Genomic DNA, 17626 nt, shown 5'->3' on the forward strand with positions numbered 1-17626 from the left:
AGGGGGTTGGGGGTGATGAAGTGCAACAAAAAGCACAACAAAAGGTATTTCAAATAACTAATAAGGAGGTGTGATTAGCCACAACTAATATATATACATGATGCACAGACGCCACAGCACAGTTGGGCTGGGAGTCCATGAACTACCACAATCTGCGGTTACACACGACTGCTCTGTGTACCACCCTCCACCCCAGCTCCCCAATGAAAAGTGGGAGGACTCGTGCATTGAGAACCCTCCACTAGGGATGCCCCATCCTCATCTTCATTCAACTGATGTGAATGATTCTCAACCGTCTCCTATTTGTTTGTTTGGCGCACTGTATAATGTGTTGCATTGTGTAACTCTGCTCAGAACATTGTTACTTAAAAGCACCTCAGTAAACATGACACTTTTTTCAAATTATGGTTAAATGACATCACTCTACCTATTTACACTGCCCCTCCCCCACAACCAGTACATTTCATTGCTCCACCTCAACCTAAGTGCAACAATAATTGGATTTTGGACTTGCTCAAATTATCTTTCAAGTCAAACAAGGGAGATTTAAATTCACACAAAAAATTGCATTTGCAGTTTTCTTTGATTTTGATAGTTCATTAGTGAGGTTTCAAAATTGATCTTATTGATAACTCTTAAGGAATCTAATAGCAACATCACATTTTTGCCTCTTGGTAATCAATTATTTTTTTGAGGTAAGGGTGTGTATAATTTAATGGCAGAATGAAAACAGTTAAAAAATTTTCTTCTGATTTTATTACTATTGTTTTGTTTCTGCAGCTTGAAATGCATGTAATGAAAGTAGGTTGTCTAACTGGTGTTGCTTCTAAGCAAACACTTCATGTACTAGATCTCTCAGTATGGCTTTGTTAACTTGGATGTCAATCCATTTAAGCTCACAGAGAAAATATATTCCACAGCATGTTCAACCACCAGCATTAAAGCTGAAGTATTTGCCCTTGTTCCAAGGTGTGATTTGTTGTGTTTACTGCTAAAGGACAACAGCTGTATGGATGTGGCTTCTGCACCTATTTCCAATACATCAGTTGGCTCTGAACCAGAACTTTGCCCCAAAAGACAGAAAATTTACTCAGCAATTGCAATTTATTTAATGTACTCCATTGTGAAAAGCCATTTGTGGTGGATTGTAGCACTAGCATCCTGTATGGGCACTGGAAGTCTGCAGAGTATGCAAATGCTAATATCAGTCAGTCAACAGTGAATGCTGATTTGCCAACCAAACAGCTCTCACTGCTGTTACTCCTTGAACTTTGTTAACAGAAGAAAGCTACTCAACCCATATATGCTAGCACGTTGAGCCACTCCACAAGTCCCACTTGCCTCTTTTTTGCCTGTGATCTTACAAATTGTTTATTTTTGACTACATTTCCAATCCTGTTTGAAAGTGATGATTGAAAATCCCACCACCACAGTCACATATGTTCCAGAAACTAATTATTAGCTGCATAATAGGATTTTTTTCCTCATATTGCTGTTACTTCTTTCACATTCAGAATGTGGCTTGCTTGGATTCGGAATTGGCTTACCCATAAAAGACAGAGGGTAGTGATGGAAAGATGTTTTTCAGGCTGGAGGTCCGTGACTAGTGGTGTTCTGCAGGGATCCGTACTGGGTTGTCTGCTGTATGTATAAATGACTTAGATGAAAATGTAGATGGGTGGGTTAGTAAGTTTGCAAGTGACACAAAGATCGGTGGAGATGTAAATAGTGTAGAAGGTTGTCAAATGATATAGTGGGATATAGATCAGTTGCAGATATGGGCAGAAAATGGCAGATGGAGTTTAATCCAGGTAAGTGTGAGGTGCTGCACTTTGGGAGATCAAATGTTAAGGAAAAGTATACAGTTAATGGCAGGACTTTGAACAGCATTGATGTACAGAAGGATCTTGCATTTCTAGTCCATAGCTCCCTGACAGTGGCCATACAAGTAGATAGGGTGGTAAAGAAGGCATATAACATGCTTACCATACAAGAATCAGAATGTCATGTTGCAGCTTTATAAGGCTTCGGTTAGGCCTCAATTAGAGTATTGTATTCAATTCTAGTCGCCATATTATAGGAAGGACATGGAAGCTTGGGAGAGGGTGCAGAAGTGATTTACCAGGATGCTGCCTGGATTAGAGGGTCTGAGTTATAAGGAGAGGCTAGAAAAACCTGGGTTGTTTTCTCTTGAGCGGTGGAGGTTGAGGGGAGACTTTATAGAAGTGTATAAAATTATGAGATACATTGAAAGGGTTGATGGGCAGAATCTTTTTCCTGAGCTTGAAATGTCTAATACTAAGGGGCATGCATTTAAGGTGAAAGCAGGAAAGTTCAAAGAAGATGTGAGATATAATTTTTTTTACATAGAGAGTGGTAGGAGTCTGGGGTGCACTGCCATGGGTGGTGGTGGAGGCAGATATGATAAGGACATTTAAGGGACTTTTGGGTAAGCACATGAATATGCAAGGAATGGAGGGATCTGGACCAAGGGCAGGCAGAAGGGATTAGTTTAATTTGACATCATGTTCGGCACAACATTGTGGGCCGAAGGGCACGTTCCTGTGCTATACTGTTCTACGTTCTATTCAGCTTAAATTGGCACTATCTAATTCTTGCCACAGCAATCATAGGGAACAGTATCTAAAGATTATCAATGGGTGAGTAATGAAAGTGTGGAGCATTGAGCAGTGTGTAAGGAAAATGGTCACTTTCTAAGGATATGGCAGGTGGGATGCAATCCCTGGCTCTTAACATAGCTGTGAGGCAATTGAACCTCTTCTGGTACTATATCCAGGTCCTTAATTGTGGTCAGACTCCTGGCATTGATCTCCATGGCTTTTTGGTTCTACTGCCTGCACTGTGCCTTCCTGGTGGCCTTTGGTCTTCTGTGGAACTATTACATCTCTTCTTTCAAGCTCTTGTATTGAGGACACCAATCACTGTCTCTGAGAACCTAAAAGCTCTGTCTCAGGTCTGCTGTTCACTAACCATATTTTCTCCATCTCCTAAAATGCTTCTTAGCCAATAAAGTGAATTATTACATCTGCACTGCAGCACAACATAACAGCATGCTTGACAGGCGCCACATCTGCAAATATCCACTCTTTCCACTACCAAGGCCCAGTAGCAACAGTGCGTACCATCTACAAGTTGCAGTGCAGAAATTCACCAAGGGCCTTGAGGAAACACCTTCCAGACCCATGACAACTACCATCTAGAAGAACAAGGACAGCAGATATTTAGAAATACAATCACCTACGTTCCCCTCCAAGCTATTCTCTTGACCTGGAAATATACCGCCATTCTTTTAGTGTTGCTGCATCAAAATCCTGGAATAGCCTTCCTAGTGCCATTGTAGGTCGACCTGCACAAAATGGACTGCAGCAGTTCAAAAAGGCAACATACCACCTCTTTTCAACAGCAACTACATATGGCAATAAAGGCTAACAAGTCATAATAAAGTTGTTCCTCATGGTAACCTGCACACCCATTAATGGGCTTTAATAAATTTCCCACCCTATATTTAATAAATGCAAAATGTATTTCATTGATTCTTTAGATACTTTTTAGTATGAAAGAATGGCAGTATATTCTATCGTGTATTTTTACATATACATCATTCCCTTTCGTTCACTATACCTTTTCAAAATATATTGGTTGGAACTAATGGTGGAAAGATTCTGAGAGGGATAAACCAACCATGGCTAACCAAGGAAGTTAAGGAGGGTGTTAAATTCAAAGGAAAAAGTATACAGGGAGACAAAAGTCAATGATAGCCCCATAAAGTGAGGTAAATTCGAAATCCATTAAAGGAGGACTGAAAAGATAACAAAGACAGAGAAAATAAACAACAAGGGCAAGTTAGTGAGGAATATAAAACCTAACAATAAGAGCTCCTTTAAGATATAAACAGGAAGAGAGAGGTCAAAGTCAACATAGGCACTTAGAAAATGAATCTGCAGAGAATCTTATAGTGAACAAGGTTTTGGCAGAGGAGTTAAACAGATATTTTTCATCAATCTTTACAGTGGAGGATACTTCAAACATCCCATTAATACTAAACAATGCAGGTAAGGAATTAAGTACCATCACCATCATTGGAGAAATAGTATCAGACAAACTAATGGGGCTAAAGGCAAATAAATCTCCTGGCCCCCGATGGCTTGTATCCTAGGATGCTAAAAAATGTAGCTATAGAGATAGTGAATGCATTGGTTATAATTTTCCAAAAATCCTTTGATTCTGGAAAAGTACCAGAGATTGGAAAATTATTAATGTGACACACCTATTCAAAAAGGGAGAAGGCTAAAGGAGGTAACTATAGACCGAATAGCCCAACATCTAATGGTAGAAAAGTATTGGAATCAATTATTAAAGAAACATTTGGAAATAATAATCTAAACAAGCAGAATCAGCACGGCCTCAGGAAAGGGAAATCATGTCTGACTAGTTTTCGAGGAAGTTTCAACCAGAGTGGATAGAGGAGAACCAGTAGATGTGTTAAATGTATTAGACCTTCCAGAAGGCATTTGACAAGATATGCCACAAAAGGTTAAGTCATAGGATAAGAGCCTATAGTATTGGAGGTAATATATTAGCATGGATGGAGAATTAGCAAATGGACAGGAAACAGCAAGTGAGGATAAGGCGTTCCTTTTCAGGTTTGGTAACCTTTGACCAGTGAGGTTTCTCATGGATTGGTGCTGGGACTGCAACTGTTTACAATGTATATTAATGATTTGGAGGAAAAAAGCAAATGTACTGTAGCCAGATTTGCAGATGACACAAAACTAAGTGGAAAGACAATTTTTACTAGAGGGAAACAAACCGTTTACAGAGAGATACCGATAGGTTAAGTAAGATGGCAAAACTTTGGCAAATGGTGTATAATGTGGGAAAATGTGACGTTCACTTTGGAAGGGAGAACAGAAAAACAATATTATTAAAATAGAGAGAAACTGCAGAAAGTTGCAACACAAAGGTGCCTGGAGGTGCTTCTGCTCGAAACAGACAGCTAGCACACAGGTGCAACAGATAATCCAGAAGGCTGTTGGAATATTGACCCTTATTTCATGGAGGCAGAATATAAGAACAAGTAAGGCTTACTGCAACCATACAAGGTCCTGATGTGGCCGCATTGGAGTATTGTGAACTTTTTTGTCCCTCTATATAAAGAAGGATGTCATTTCAGTGGAGGAAGTTCAGAGATAATTCTCAAGGATGTTCCCTGATATGGAGGGATTTTATCATGAGCAAAGGCTAAACAGATTGGGATTCTACATACTGGAGTTGAGAAGAATGGGTGGTGATCTCACTGAGACATATAGCAGGCTTGACAGGACAAATACTGAAAGATTGTTTCCTGTCATGGGAAAGTCTGGACCAGAGATCGTAGACCCAGAATAAAGGAATGCCAATTTAAGCCTGAGCTGAGGAGGTTTTTTTTCTTTGAGGGTTGAGAGACTTTGGAACTCCACATAGAGCTGAGGGGCAGAGTCATTTGTTTTTATATTGAAAGCTGAGGTAGATAGATAGATTGATTCTTGATCCGTAGAGGAATCAATTGTTACAGGGAAAGGGCAGAAAAATGGACGTGAGGTGTGTGGGATTAGCCATTATCCTATTAAATGGCGGAGCAGGCTCCAAGGGGTGAGCAGTTTACTTCGCTTCCTATTTTTTACGGTCTTATGGTCTAATTCAGCTTTAGCCTTACAGTGTTCATTGATTGATTAAGAGATTGCAACATTGCTACATTTTAGTTCACTAATTGTAGCCAAGTAAGTTATTTTGCGTAATTGTTTAAAGCTACTGAAAAAAATCAACTTTATTTTTAATGAGTCATCAACCTCAGGCAATATAATTCCAATGATTTTTTTCCATTTTTTCTATTGCATGAGGTTGCACTGCCCTGAATTTCTTAGCAATCATTCCCATTTGGTAGAATTCTAACTTCAGCTATTATAATTTTTGAAACAATTCTTAATAAATTACCTTATATTATCGAATTCTTAGAACATAGGAAAAACACTGTTCCATACAGGCCCTCAAACCATTCCATCTGAACAAATTAAATAAAGTCAATTCAAATATTATTGAGATGGCTGCATATGTTAGAACTGTTATGCTCCTGTTGAGATTTTCCGGTTTGAACGAAACAACAGCTAAATGAGCCGTTGTACTAAAATTAGCGCATTATCTCTGTCTGCAATTTATAGACGTCTTGATGTAGGATTTCATGCTTCTACTATACATTCACAACAAGTGGTGTTCACCAATAACATGATACTGTCGTCAAGTCATAAAGATGATCTACTTAACACACAAAGCAATAATGTGGCAGATGAATTTCAGTACCAGTGGGTGCCAAGCATGTGCGTGCAAAAGACTGGCTGATTGTATCAAATCACAAGTCCTTCAGCTGTTCACAAAAATCAAAGTTATGGTCCTACCTAACTAGTCTGCGCATGCGAAAGTCAGAGTTCCCTCGCGATGATCGCTTTGCCGGTTGAGGCATTGCGCTTTCCTGAAGTCAATGCCGCGCACGGTCTTTGAGGGTTTGTGTAGCAGAAAATAAATTAGAGGCAATCCTGTCTAAATGCGTGAAGAATTACTCTGACAATCAATTTAGGATTGTCAGCGAGGGCTGGAGTTGTGCCACACTTGTGTGCACTAAAAGCTACGTATATTAATACATACAGCCCTGTTTGCAGGCAGACAGAAAACGTGCGCACATTGCATCTGTTTCAAATCAACAGAACAAGTGACCGTCATTCTCTGATTCATTTCTCAGTCAACGTCTTGAATAATCAGTCAAACTGCCTAGTTTAAATTTCAGCAAAGCTTGGCTGTTCAGTGTCAAAATCATTTAACTGGTGCATGGGAACATTTTCACCATTCAGGGTCCATTTGCCAACAAGTTGGCACTTTTTATACGGCATAAAAGGATTGTTTTCCATATGAATGTGAGGAAGAGGAGCAGAATTAGGCCATTCAGCCCAAAGAGACTGCTCCACTATTCGATCATGGCCGATATGTTTCTCAATCCCAATTTCCTGCTTCTTCCCAATAACCCTTGATCTCCTTACTTATCAAAAACCTATTTATCTGTTTTAAAGACACATAATGACATGGCCTTCACAGCCCTCTGCTGCAATGAGTTCCACAGATTCACCACCCTCTGGGTGAAGAAATTCCACCTCATCTCAGTTCAAAATTATTGTCCCTTCATTCTGAGGCTGTGCCGTTTGGTGTTAGTCTGTCCTAGCAATAGAAACATCTTCTCCACACCCACTCTTTCTGGGCCTCTCAGTATTCTGTAAGTTTCAATGAGAGATCCTCTCATCCTGTAGACATCATTGAGTACAGACACAGAGTCCCCCATATGAGAACACCTTCATACCCGGATTCATTCTTGTGAATGTCCTCTGGACCTCCTCCAAGGCTAATGCATCCTTCCTAAGATATGGGGCCTTTTCCCTTCATTCTAGTGTTTCTTTTTTAGAAATTATCATGATGAATACAAAACAAAAAACTTTGACAGGATGTGTCTTTTTTTGGCAATACTCAAACCTATTAATTATGGCCAACAAATATTAATGTCCTATATCATGAAGATTAATACAAAGTATTTATTCAACTCCCTGTCATTTCCTGGTTCCTTCTTATCTTGTTCTGTAAGGGGGCTATGTTCAGTTTGGTCTCTCTTTTCCTTTTTTAAAATATTTAAATAAACTCGTACTTTCTGTTTTTAAATTACTTGCTGGTTTTTGCTTATATTTTATTTTCTCCCTGTCTGTTTCTTTTTGTCATCTGTAGTTGGCTTTTAAAACTTCCTCAATTTCATATAGTCTTTGGGTTAAGTATGGGGTCTGTTTAATAGTTTTCTTTACAGAAGTTAAACTACGTATTTGAAATCACCCACTATTTAATAGTTTACCTTTTCCTGAGTAGCAGTTTTACTTAATTTCACTGGAATCATCTGAAGTCACCAAGTCACGGAGACTTTCAGAGGATTCCAGGTGTGCGGGAATTGCACAGAGGAAGTGTTAATTTCCTGCTATAATGGGGATTCTTCAGGGGTGTGCAAAACGACTGTCTGGCCAGCAGAAAACCTGCCCCATAGTATTCAAGATATTATCTCTGACCTGCATGCGATATTCAGAATATCCCATTTAACTTTTGCGTATACCACCCAAGTTATTCTGTTTTGCGCTTCAGGTCATTTGAAATACTTAATTTTGTGAAATGGGAAGAATGGTATATTTTGAGCACCGTATCAAGCAGTACAATGTAATATTGTAACTGGTGGATCTGCAGACCTGAATGTGAGTCCCTGAGAAGTGCCGTAGGTTAAGTTAATAAAATGACAAGAGATGAATACTCAGATCATCAGTGTACAAATAAATTAAGATGTGCTGGAGCTAATCGTTTACAAATAAGGCAATGATTATTGATCCTTAAAATTACAGTTAATTTAGTCTCAGCAAGTGTTCAGATAATCTGGTTGTTCTAAGTGACAATATGTTGAATCTGTGTGTATTTGCTTTGTTTAGATCCGAGAGCACCTGGCTAAAGGACAGCGGACCTTGGCAGGAGAGGGCATGATACAAGTAATAAGAACTATGCTGGGTTTAATAGCGAGAAAGAATTTCTACAGTGGAGATCTCTTATTTTCTGCAGACATACTACGGAACGTGACAGATACGTTCAAGAGAGCCAGCTATATTCCTGCTTCTGGTGATATACAAGTGAGGATTGTATTTGATGATTGATGTTCTGCATTTTTTTTGCAGTTTCTGTCTTCATCTATATGTGTCAGGATACGCTGTAGAACTTGCAACATCATACAGCAATCATATTAACAAATATTTTCTTTTCATAAAAAAAAGTATCTGGATGTAACTGCCATTGGTATGGTCTGCTCATTGCTGCTCATTACTAGTTTACCTGAGAAAAGTGATTGTGGGTGACTTTTAATTGCTGCAGTCCTTGTGATGAAGGTATTAGTGACAGCTTGGTGCTTATACAATGTCAGCAGATGTAGAGTCACGGGATAAGTAGCAGAATAGATAGCTAACTTGCTTCAAGACTGAAGGAAGAGAATAGAGTGAAGTTTAGTTTTTTTCAGAGTCGCATAAGATTCAAATTGGTGTTCTTCTGAGAAGAAGTTTGACACTAGACAAGTATGCAGCTCTTTCACATCTACAGTCCGCTAAGGCCATGGCGGCAGTCTTGAATGCCATGAGAAAGGTTTCCAAGAGAGGCAGAGCCTCAGTAGCTAACACTGAAGAGGAGAAGGAGAAGGGAATATCAAGAGCAACCTGTATCGCACAATAGGCATATCTTCTTGAACACGTCAAAATGTCAGTTCAGGAGAAGACTTCACCTTTCCAGGGAGGCAGTGACCAATATCTGTGATAAACGAAGACCTGGTCCCTGGATCTAACCATGCCCACATGCCCTGCCAGTAGCACAGAATTTCACCAGGGCCCTCAGAGTATTCACCTCATGTTCCTTTCAGCGTTCGGTTGCTGACCTGTGTAGATCTTCCCAGTTTGCTACTCTCTGATCATTAGCACCATCACAGACTCTCTCTTTGCAAGTATGGCTTGATGTCATCAGCTGCTCAGCCATTGTAGCTTCCCAGACACAAAATTTATACTGGATTTGGTTCCACAGATCCATAGATTGAGGGTTTTTTTGGATTGGACCTCTGTTCTCATTAAAGCAGTCATGGAGAGACCAGACCATTTTATCAACAAGAAAGACTGCATTCAATAAATGTGTAGCTGGTGTACAACCATAAGATGAGCTTGTTGCAAAAATGTGCGTGCTGTCCTTGGAGCTGCTACAATGTACATATACTTTCTTAGCTCAACTTTTCAACCTGACTTCCTGCAATGTGGATAGATTCCAGATGAAAAGGAATACTCTGAAGAAACTAAAGTACTGTGAATTCCAGAAATCTAAAGCAGAACATGCTGGAAACAAAGCTGGTCTGGCAGAAGGAGAAAAAAATATAACAACACGTAATACTTGGAAACGAATGCCCAGGATTTTTTAATCCAATAAGAGTGATTTTCATAAGAGTCATATTCAACTTGGAATACTGACTGTTTCCTTTTCCACAGATGCTGCCAAATCTGCTGAATATTTCCAGGATTTCCTGTTTTTATACCCTCTGAAAGTTGCAGCTTCCAACCACACTGAAGTTTCCTTAGACAGAGCCTCAATGCAGATATAACAAGAGCTGCATCCACATCAGGACATAAATTGAATAGATGGTACACCTACTAAAATTGAGTTCCTGATACCTTACCATTCTGTGGAATACTCACATACTTGCCTGTCAAGATAGCAGGGATGATTGTCTTGTCTGCACATTGTAAAGTATGGTGCAGCAGAGTGGTGTGACCTCAAGATAGAGGGAACATTGTCCCATATCCTCAGAAGAGGGAGGAGAAAAGTGCTTCAAGAAGAGCCAGGACGGTCTAAGGCCAGAGACACTGAGCTAGTGTGGTGTAAGGTTGAGCTGTGCCCAGAGACATGCTGGGGAGTCCCTGCAGGATGCCATTATTGCAAGGAACACTGATCCAACAACATGTTATCTGAAGGCGTTGTGGGAAGATGCTGACGGACCGCATGCTGAGACTCGACAAAGTCTAAGTCTTCACATAGATGGCAGCCAAACTAATATGTTTTCCAATGCTTATTGAAAGTGTATTGTTGCAGAACTTGATGATCTACATATTAGATATTCATTAACATATATACATGCTACCATTGCAGAAACTAATTATTTGACTATAGTACTGTGTCAGACAGTTCTTTTTTATAGAGATAGTAGGAACTGCAGATGCTGGAGAATCTGAGATAACAAGGTGTAGAGCTGGATGAACACAGCAGGCCAAGGAGCATCAGAGGAGCAGGAAGGCTGACGTTTCGGGCCTAGACCCTTTTATATCTGTATATTCTACACATCCCTTAGTGTTGTACCCAATGCGGGTCTCTGCAATTGGACACTCCCATGAAGTGTTGCCATGTTGGTTTGGAAGAGGTGAAGACAGCTGGCTCATGTCTTTGGGTATAAAGTTGTGAAGATTGTGGCAGTCAAACTTTTTCTGCAGACAGTTGCTGGGGACTTTCCTGCAACTGCACTGCATGAATGTATGCTTCAGCCATGATAGATTGATTGACAGATTTATTGTTATCATATGTACCGAGATGAAGTGAGAAGTGTTGATTTGGGAGCTATATAGGTGGAGCTATATATCCTGATACAAAGTGTGTCAGGGTAGCAGAACATAGTGCAGAGTACAGTGTTACAGCTGCAGAGAAGGTGCAGAGAGAGAGAGATCAGAAGTAACATTTGAAAGGTCCATTCAAGAGTCTGGTAACAGCATGGGAGGAAGCTGTTCTGGGAAGGGGTCTTTGATTATGTTGGTTGCTTTCCCAAGGCAGCAGGAAGTATGGATGAAGTCAATAAATGGAAGGCTGGTTTGCATGATGGACTGGACTGTGTTCACAACTCTCTGCAGTTTCTTGCGGCCTTGCTATAGCATACTGTGATGCGTCCAGATAGGACGCTTTCTATGGTGCATATATAAAAATTGGTAAGAGTCCTTGTGGACATACTGAATTTCTTTAGGCTCCTGAGGAAGTAGAGATGTTGTTGTACTTTTTGACATGGCTGGACCAGGACAGATTGTTGGTGATCATCACTCCTCCCACGAACGTGACACTCTCGACCATCTCCACCTCAGCGCCATTGATGCAGACAGGGGCGTGCCGTACACTTTGCTTCTGAAGTCAATGATTAGCTCCTTTGTTTTGCTGATGATGATGAGAGATTGTTGTCTTTACACTATTCCGCTAAGCACTCAATCCCTTTCCTTTGTTCTGTCTCGTCATTGTTTGAGATCCGACCTACAACAGTGGTGTCATCGGCAAACTTATAAATGGAGCTGGGGTGGAATTTGGCCACACAGTCATGAATGTATAAGTAGGGGGCTGAGTACACAGCCTTGAGGGGCACCGGTGCTAAGGATTATGGTGGAGGAGGTGTTATTGCCTATTCTTACTGATTGCAATCTATGAGCCAGGATAGCTAGGATCCAGTTACAGAGTGAGGAGCTGAGACTTAGATCTCGGAGTATAGAGATGAGTTTGTTTGGAATTATATTGTTTTAAATCGGAACTATAAGCAATAAGTAGGAGCCTGATGCAGATATCCTTGTTATCCAGATGTTCCAGGGATGAATGTAGGGCCAGGAAGATGGTGTCTGCTGAGGACCTGTTGCACTGGTAGGCAAATTTTAAAGGATCAAGGCAATTTAGTAGGTTGGAGTTGATGTGAGCCATGACTAACCTTTCAAGTCACTTCACAATTAATGGTCAGAGACACCAGGCGGTAGTCATTGATTGGTCACTATTCACAGACAGACTCCTGACAAAGAAAGCCAAGGATGATGAGATTCCCTCCATCTGTTTGGAATCTTCATCCTCCTCTGGATCATCCTCAACCCATTGGTGTACTATCTTGCTGGCTTGAAGATGTCTGTTACTCAGGCATTCAGATACCCCTTCAGGCATCATTGGGCTGTCTGTGAAATTATCCTGTTCAGAGCCCTTATTTCCAGTCACTTCAGATACAGTCACACAGTCTGTGGAGATCTGTGGCTCCTGCATGCACTCCTGGTGGTCCCATGTGTGTCCAACCATGAAATTGATCACTCCCTCATCGGCGAAGCTCATGCACTTAAGAACCTGGAACATCATTATGCTTATCACTGCAGAGGACACCTTCATTTGCTTTCAATGCCTCAGGGAACTGTATCAGATCTGCCTCACATCTCCTGTTGTAGGTCCAAAAACACTGACTCCCAAGGCTTTTGCTCACTGCCCTATAGAGCATCATTGTGACTATCCCCTTGTCTCATAGGTGACTGTCCACCGAACCCTCACCCTCAGCTACCTCCTCCTATACATTCAATGTTGCATTCAACATCCAATATCTCGAATCCAAAGCCCAGATGTTCTCGTGTGGCAATCTTTTCAGACAAATTTCCTTCTTCCTTTTGCCCAAGGGGGTGACCACATTGTTGGGACCTGAGGGAGGATCAAGATATTTTTACTTTAGAAATTCATAGAGATCCTCAATATTTCTTATTCACGTTTCTGAATGGATCACCCAATACTTTACGTTGGCAGAAAATGTTTTCCTCATACTAAGTGCCACACATCCACCATCTAATGACAACCACCACATTCCCAAACTCAACTATTCCCCTACATCCATCAGCAATATATTAAAGACCATGCTATTCAAGAAGATACCTCCTCCACTGTCATGTGTACCTGAAAGAGAATTTGCCATCACCCACAAATTCCCTTGTTGGCAAACTGAAAATTTCCATTGCCCTCTTCTCCACTGTCTTTATGGACTGTAGCATTGGGATTCCATCTCTGTCTTCTTCCTTTTTCAGACATTGTTCCCATTTCTTCAGAATGGAAAAGTGGGCAAGGGTGATTAAAATGATGTAGGGGTGGAAATCTCTCCACTTTGTTTGAAACACCATCTTGTCTTTGGCGACCTCACATGTTAACAGGGTTGCTACATCAGTGACCTGGATGTGTCTTCCTCCAAGACAGATGAGTAACAGGCACCTGCAGCAACCAAATAGTTTGCATATTTCATGTTGTGTTCTGAGGGAAAACACTGTGTAAATGAAAGTCTTACTCAACTTGCCTAAACATGGCAGGTCACTGAAACACTTGTGGCATTGAATCCAGGTTTGTTTGTGCTTTCTAAATTGCTAACCACTATCGTGTTCTCCAACCACATCCTCTTAGTAAAGATAGGGACGTTTTCTGACCAGATAGGAAGTGGGTGTCCATCATTGTATTTACTGTATCCACCAGGATAACCAGTTGTCGCTCAGTGAACCGAATGAATATCTTCAGTGAGAGATAATAGGAACTGCCGATGCTGGAGTCTGAGATAACAAGGTATAGAGCTGGATGAACAGAAGAAGGGTCCAGACCCGAAACGTCAGCTTTCCTGCTCCTCTGATGCTGCCTGGCCTGCTGTGAATATCTTAGGTGTCCTGGTTGCTGTCCGTTTCAGTCATTCAGTCATTTTAAATCCAAGTGCAGTGCATTGATTCACATAGAAAACAGGCAGGGCTCGTGAGCAGATATAGGAAATTGACGTAAAGCCTCAGCATTGGGAAGAAAAAACTTTTACAGTCCAGAGAGAGGCAAGTTTGGGGATTGTGAACAGGGAATCATAGAATCCCTACAGTGTGGAAGCAGACCATTCACCCCATTGAGTCCACATCAACCCTCCAAGGAGCATCCTACCTAAACCCACTTCCCCCTACCCCTGTGACCCTGTATTTCCCATGGCTAACCTGCCTCGCCTGCACAACCTTGGACACTACAGGGCAATCCACCTAACCTGCACATCTTTGGATTGTGGAAGGAAACCAGAGCACCTGGAGGAAACCCATGCAGACATGGAGAAAATGTGCAAACTCTATGCAGACAATCACCCGAGGCTAGAATCAAACCTGGGTACCTGGCCATGTGAGGCAGTAGTGCTAATCACTGAGTCACCGTGTCACCCAAAGGAAGCAAGGACTCTGTCCATTTACAAAGCTTACTATAGAATTTTCCAGTCAGCCAGTATCTCCTGCTGTGGCTTATCTGTCAGGGTCACATAGTACTGATTTCTCCTTGATTCACCCATCCACTTTTGCATGTGAAGCAAGCTCTTGTCTGCCTGTAGTGGGATCCTCTGCTGACTGAAAGATTAACAAATGTAGAATGGCACTGGAAAAGAAAATGATGAGGAAATAACCTCAAGCCAGTAAGTCAAATCAGTTTCATCTTTGCCTCCCTGACTCACTATTCATGCTGGGCAAAATTCAGGGGGTGGGTGTGTTAAAATTGACACCACTATTTAATTATTCAGTGCATTCAGCATGCTTCAGTAAATGATTGCAAATGCCATTTGCCATGAGATTGTTGACTTGATCACTGAACTGGCTAGTTCTCCTTCAGCCGTTTTGTCACCATGCTAAATGACATCATCAGTGGAGCCTCAGATGAAATGACGTTATTCTACTCCACTTGGAAGTTATACTGTTTGGTTTGTTATGGTGAGTGCTGTAATTTCCGGTTTTGATCTCCTAGAGGCATGATTGTCCACCCATAATGCAATTAACAAACATATAGAATTGGACCCCCTATACAAACCCATACAGATCAAAACAAGAAATGACACTACTCACCATAACAGACCAGACGGTATAACTTCCAAGTGGAGTAGAATAACGTCACTTAATCGGAGGCTCCACTGATGATGTCACCTGGCATGGTGACGAAATGTCTGAACGAGAACAAGCCAGCTCAACGAGCAAGTCAATAACCTCACCCACAACCTGAGCTACAGATCTTTGCCAAAACTTTAGCCATTTGCCATCTTCTTGTTCTCTTGGATCAACTAAAATCCATAACCCGTTGCATCTTCATTGACAGTTTATAAAATTATTTGAGCTGCATATTGAACGTATCATCATGTAACTCACAACCCACTATCACCCTGGGTATTAGGCATTAAATAGTGAAAAAGTTTTAAGTCTCCAAGAAATTGCAGATTTTTCTGTTCTTCAGATCATATTCTGAAACCTAAATCCATGAACACCCAAATTAGAAAATAAGTAATTTTCAAAATGAGATGGGAAGAAATGAAGGAGTTACGCCATTTCTTTTTTTTTTAATTCACCCAGAAGTTCTTTCAGATTGTCAGCTACATGCTTGAAGCAGAAAACAGAGCAAAATGGGAAGATGCACTTCAGGTAAGTAACTCCTTTCTATGCAACAGTAAGTACTTGGGGGAATTGTTCACAACTTGCTGCTGTTTGCAATCAAGTTGCTATTGTTTGCATTGAAATGGGGTTTAAACATTGTCACAGTCAGCTGAACAATTCTGGGAACCTCTATATTAAATTATAAGATTATATAGTGTTGTATCTATGAGCAGTACCAGTTTCCGCTGAAATATCTATTAGAACTCCTCCAATGACTTACCTAGAGCCAATGATCATTTCTTTGAATCGTCAACATCAACTTCCTCATATGTGAGATTCGACTCACTCCTGCGGGCTTCATAGGCATTTCCATCAGGTGATGGGGTCCATGAGTTAAAAATAGCTGAGGTCTCATTCTGACACTGTCAGGTGACCAAGATCTAGTTTCTCTAGCCTCCTTCATAACTTTAGACACATGTTATTATTCTCTCCACTGCCTCCACTTTGTTTTCTGACAATAAGATTACCCAATCCATGGTCTGAGCAAAGCATTGTGTAAGTGGATGAGGACATGATCTGACTTGTATACAGAGTTGGCTTTATGCTATTAACTTCATTAATCATTATTCTGCAAACAGTGGAGATGCTGAACATCAAGTTTATTATGGTTCATTGGTCTCTTTCAACATTCTCAGCTATTATCACACTAATTGTGTAAAATGTATGTTTATTTTGTTTTCCGACAGCTTCATTAATTTTGAGCCAATTCTCAACCTACTGATATGAAAACTTGCCAAATGTCTTGAAAATTGAGATACTCAGCATTGTAAAAAAATGAAACTTGTGATTACAGAGCCCCTTAAAGTTTTCATGATATCACAAAAAAACACTTTAGCCAATGAAATATTTTAATGCCCAGTTGTTGTTACAAGAAAATAAATTGGATACATGTAGGCCAGGATACCATGCCTGCTCTTTTTCATATAAACCCTCAGGATCCTTTCCATCCATCCAAGGCAGCAGATGGGATTTCACTTCAACATAACAATTAAAGCAGCATCTCAAAGAGGACTCAATTTCCTTAATTTTGTACTTAAGCGTTATATGCTGAAGTCTCTGGAGTGGACACTGATCTCATTGCCTTATATTTTGAAATGAGAGTCCTACCTCTGAGATTAGACTGACCATTTTTCAAAAAATTCTTGAATGGTATGTGCATCACTGGCAAAACCAGCATTTGATGCTCATCCCTAGATACCCATCCCTAGATACCCTTAACTGAACAGTTCTTTAGTCTGTTCCAAAGGGTAGTTATGAGTCAGCCAGATAGCTATGGTTCTCGAGCCACATGTAGGCCAGACCAGGTAAGAATAGCAGATTTCCTTTCCTGAAAGACATTAGTGAACCATTTTTTTTTTAAAAAATGGCAATCATCAGTGGTTGCATTAGGCTAGTTTTTAAATCCGTATTTTATTGAAGTCAAATTTCACCATTTGCTGCAATGGTGTAATTCAAATCCATGTAACCAGAGCATGAGCATGGGTCTCTGGATTACTAGTCCAGTGACAATTTAACTGCACCACCACCTCATCATTATAATAAAGTTAACATTGTCATTTCCTCAAATAAAAAAATTAAGAAGCATGGTTAGATGGAATCCTCCTCTCATAAAGTAAATTTGCAAGTCAGTTTGACTCCGCTCTGAGTCAGAAGAATGGGAATTCAGTCTCCATGCTGTAGTATATGGAGGTAATAGCTAGTGAACTGTCACCCTGTCACCCTGTCACCCTGTCACCCTGTCACCCTGTCAC

General features: G+C 40.6%; 1 protein-coding gene across 1 annotated transcript in view; it reads left to right on the forward strand.

The window, feature by feature from the left end:
* Positions 1 to 17626, forward strand: part of adgrb2 (adhesion G protein-coupled receptor B2) — a 683435-nt gene that overhangs the window by 397075 nt on the left and 268734 nt on the right. Inside the window, exons 11-12 of the mRNA XM_048613298.1 lie at positions 8556 to 8750; positions 15795 to 15863. Coding sequence (XP_048469255.1) covers positions 8556 to 8750; positions 15795 to 15863 — 264 coding nt within the window. The remainder of the gene's footprint in view (positions 1 to 8555; positions 8751 to 15794; positions 15864 to 17626) is intronic.

This window comes from Rhincodon typus, chromosome 27 (assembly GCF_021869965.1).
Source record: "Rhincodon typus isolate 14 chromosome 27, sRhiTyp1.1, whole genome shotgun sequence".
Lineage (NCBI taxonomy): Eukaryota > Metazoa > Chordata > Chondrichthyes > Orectolobiformes > Rhincodontidae > Rhincodon > Rhincodon typus.